The following is a 3,859-nucleotide window of genomic DNA, read 5'->3' on the forward strand; positions in this document are numbered from 1 at the left end:
AGCGGCCTTCAAATCCTTCATTCCACGAAGGTCCAGGTCTGAGCCCGAACAACCCAGGGGTCCTGGCCCGTCTCGTTCTGAGGATCAGTGATGGGCACAGAAGGCTAGTGTCGCGTCTTGTGCTCCTCCCCCACCTGCAGGTAGGGGTAGGAAGTATCGTGGGTCACAGGGAGGTAGGCAAGACCTAAGGGATGTGATCCAGACAAGGCATCGGTCGCTTCTTGAACGGGGCTCCCACGCGGGAACCATGGTGGGTGAGTACGATCCATTTTTATAAAAACATATATTTAAACATGCTGGTGGTTGTGTGTATTCCATCTGCGAGCTTTCTTTGCAGTGTTTTCCGGGACCTGTGTGTTTCTATCCTTTTCCTAAGGTAGGTCCTCGATGAGCACCCCTGCTGGGTACAGAAACCGGGTGCTCGACTTGCAGTGTTTATTTCACTCGTCGATATATATCCAGACGGTAAGAAAAGCCGGGTTTCAGCTTCATACTTCCTGGATCATGTGGCCATAACCCCTACTCGGGGAACCATGGTTACATAAGTAACCTGAGACGTTTTCGTATTTTTAGAAATCCCAGAGGAAGCATGGGAAATCTATGGAAGCCCGTTTCCGCCACTGAATAAAAAATAAAAAAAGGAAACTGCGACTTTTTATCTCACAATTCTGACATTCCTTTTACAGAATTGTGAGATATAAACTCGCAATTGCGAGATAAAGAGTCCAATTTTGAGGGGGAAAAAGACTATGTTCTCAGAATTGCGAGTTTATATCTTACAGTTCTGACTCGCAATTGCGTCTTATAAAGTCAGAATTCCGAGATATAAACTCGCAATTCTGAGAAAAAAGTCAGAATTGTGAGGGGAAAAAATCACAATTTTCTTCTTAATTTTTTTGTTCAGTGGTGGAAACGGGCTTCCATATCTGCTAAACACTTATTACAGTGTGGAAAAATGAAGTCTTGGGGTTAAGCTGCACCAGGGAAATAAAATGTATTCAATGTGGAGACCCAAATAACAACAAAAAATACAGAAGTTGTGCTTCTCATCAACACTTAGCCTATGTGTGTAAGTTATGAAGAATAATTTAAAAAACAGATTAGCTTTCATGTGTCATGAGCTTGATGGTTGCAGTTCAGTAAGTGATGGGTAGTTATCGTTTAACAAAAGATTCTCTGATAGATTCAGTGAGTTCTTTCAATGAAAGATTCATCAGACTGATCCAAATCGTTAACTCCTAAATATGTGATTATTTTTGTGCAATTCATTAAAACTACAGACTCTTAATAATTGTTTGCCGGTCACACTGTATAGAGCGGTGTGGGAATCACTGCTTGGATCTGCAACATATTTGTGGTGTTTCACGTCAGAAATATGTAGGAAATAGGCCTATAAGTTCTCTAATGAACTTAATGTGCTTCTTGAAATTGCTGCTTATTGCAGATGTGCTGTATATCAGTAAAAAGTGCACTCTTGCTTAACAGGGAACTGTTTGAATGGAACTGTGTTTTTCTGTTTGAATAAATGCTGAATAAATGTTTGTGCAGAAACAGTTAATAAATTGACTGCCTGTCTACTATTCTTCAATATGTCTGTCGATAATATTCAGTTAGGAGTTTGTAGTTGACTTGGGAAATTATTACATTGTTTTATACAATGAATTACAGCATTTGTCTGACATTACTCTTCTTTCTAGTGGTAATGATCTGGAATGGATACACTTTACTGCAGGATCCAACTCATTTTTACAGCAATGTTTATTCTATGTGTTGGTGAAATCAGTCACACCGGTGATGCTCATGGTGTGCCATGAAGGTCTGTGACTATTTCTGGTGTCAGCAGGACAGGGGGTGTGTGGACATGTGCTCTATGCATAATAAAAATACTTCGGCCTGTTTTATCTATGTGATGAGGACAAGCAGAAAAAGCTGCGTTCAAAACATAAACACATATAAATCACGTGTAAACTCACAGATTTTTTACAAACAAGATACTTGAGCAATCATTTGCATTCTGTCCTAATTCATGGTCTCCCATTTCATTTTGCAACATATTGTAGACATGCTGTTCAAGAATGTACTGAACAAAGGACAAGTCTTGACATAAATTTGTAATAGTCCTTTCCCCCTCTTTCCTCCCCTGAATTCTTCTCATTTTGGCTGTTCACACTCAAGCAATAGATGAAAAAACCTTGGTGTCCTGAATGAATGCAAGTTCATGGTGTGAAAAGGTGTCTGTTCATAAATTCTTACATGAACTTTTGTGGTCTTCAGTACACATTCAAGCATGAATAAGTCTCAGATGCAGGCAGTTTTTTTTTTATGAATGTGTTGTGTATAAATTTGGGCAAGTAGGGTCTCAAAGTGTAGATCACTTTTCTCCAAGGCATGTAGAAAAGTGTCAAATTTTCACTTCCATTTTATATTTTATGTTTGCATTTAAATGGAATTAAGTGTTCAAATGTTTTGTGTTGCGTTAACTTTACCAAATCAAACAAAGTAATTTTACCAAATCACCTAATTTCCCTCCGGGGATTAATACAGTATTTCTGATTCTGATTTCTGAAAGAAAGATGTCCCTGCCCCTGTCTCTTCTGATATCATTTTGTATTTATGAATTAAGACACCCCATTCTGATTGTACAAGCCTGAATTGTTGTATTAACATCATGCAGAATCATGTAGAATTTATCCGTTCTTGTGGTATCTTTCATTCTCCAGTGCAATGGCTCCATCGCTCTCGCAAGCCTACAGGAGGCGCTGGTGGATGGCTGTCACTTCAATCATAGAAAACCTGCTCTTCTCTGCTGTATTGTTGGGTTGGGGCTCCCTTCTTATCATGCTGAAGAATGAGGGCTTCTACTCGCACCTGTGTACAGGTACATGATTAGAAGTTATCCACACTGACAGACAAAGTCTTATTCAGAGCAGTATCTTAAAGTATCTAATTCTTCCTGTGATACTATTAGAGAATGTCACAGAGACTCACAGTAATGTGAGTTTGACGGCACAGGCGGTTTGGCTGAGCTGTATTGAGCAGGAGGAGATTCTGAATCTGGGCTTTACGATTGGCTCGTTCATCATCAGCGCAGCCACTCTGCCGCTGGGTGTCCTGATGGACAAGTTTGGACCACGTCCAGTCAGATTGTTTGGCAGGTGAGAGACATAAAGCTATTAGTATTAAGCCAGGAAAGCAAAGCTCCTCAAAACTAATGTTGAATGTTGGCTTGACAAAGTTTTCAGTAAAGACTTCAACATTAGAAGGTCAGCATTAAAGCCTACTTTCAATACTACTCATGCCCTGCAACCCACATCTTGGTCACTTCCACCAACTCTCTGTTTTTATGACTCTTGTAGTTCTTGTTTTGCATTATCCATGGCTTTGATTGCAGTAGCATCTTATGATCCAAAAGGTCAGTATTAAGCCACATTTAATGGTTTCAGGTGTTCCACAGCCAGAACCAAAATACTATATACAGCATGTACTGTAGAAGTATAAATGAAATTCTATATACACGTATACACACATACCCATAGCTAACTAATTCCACATGCCAGTAATTAGTTAATCTGTATATTTAATGTTTTATAATCAATGAAGGCATTGTTTCTTCTTTTCGTTCACAGTGTTATCAGCTATCATATTTATTGCTGTGTCCATGAATGGGTTCGGAGGAATCTGTCTAACCTTCACTTCACTAACAGTAAGACACAGTTGCAAAGTTGCCATTTGACCTGTTCTATATTCTGAGATCCTATTGAAGTTTTAATGTATTTGGGTTCAGGTTAATTATTTTGTCAGTGGGTGGTGGTCATGTTGACATTTAACTCTCTATTGGGGTTTAAATGTGTGTGTGTGT

The 3,859-nt window shown here is 39.4% G+C and overlaps 1 protein-coding gene across 1 annotated transcript in view; it reads left to right on the top strand.

The window, feature by feature from the left end:
- Positions 1-3,859, top strand: part of LOC107664571 (large neutral amino acids transporter small subunit 3-like) — a 14,132-nt gene that overhangs the window by 1,895 nt on the left and 8,378 nt on the right. Inside the window, exons 2-5 of the mRNA XM_016455178.1 lie at positions 2,721-2,878; positions 2,969-3,155; positions 3,357-3,412; positions 3,627-3,703. Of these exons, the coding sequence (XP_016310664.1) occupies positions 2,725-2,878; positions 2,969-3,155; positions 3,357-3,412; positions 3,627-3,703 (474 nt within the window). The 5' untranslated portion in view covers positions 2,721-2,724. The remainder of the gene's footprint in view (positions 1-2,720; positions 2,879-2,968; positions 3,156-3,356; positions 3,413-3,626; positions 3,704-3,859) is intronic.

Source organism: Sinocyclocheilus anshuiensis, unplaced genomic scaffold (assembly GCF_001515605.1).
Source record: "Sinocyclocheilus anshuiensis isolate Anshui unplaced genomic scaffold, SAMN03320099.WGS_v1.1 scaffold331, whole genome shotgun sequence".
Classification (NCBI taxonomy): domain Eukaryota; kingdom Metazoa; phylum Chordata; class Actinopteri; order Cypriniformes; family Cyprinidae; genus Sinocyclocheilus; species Sinocyclocheilus anshuiensis.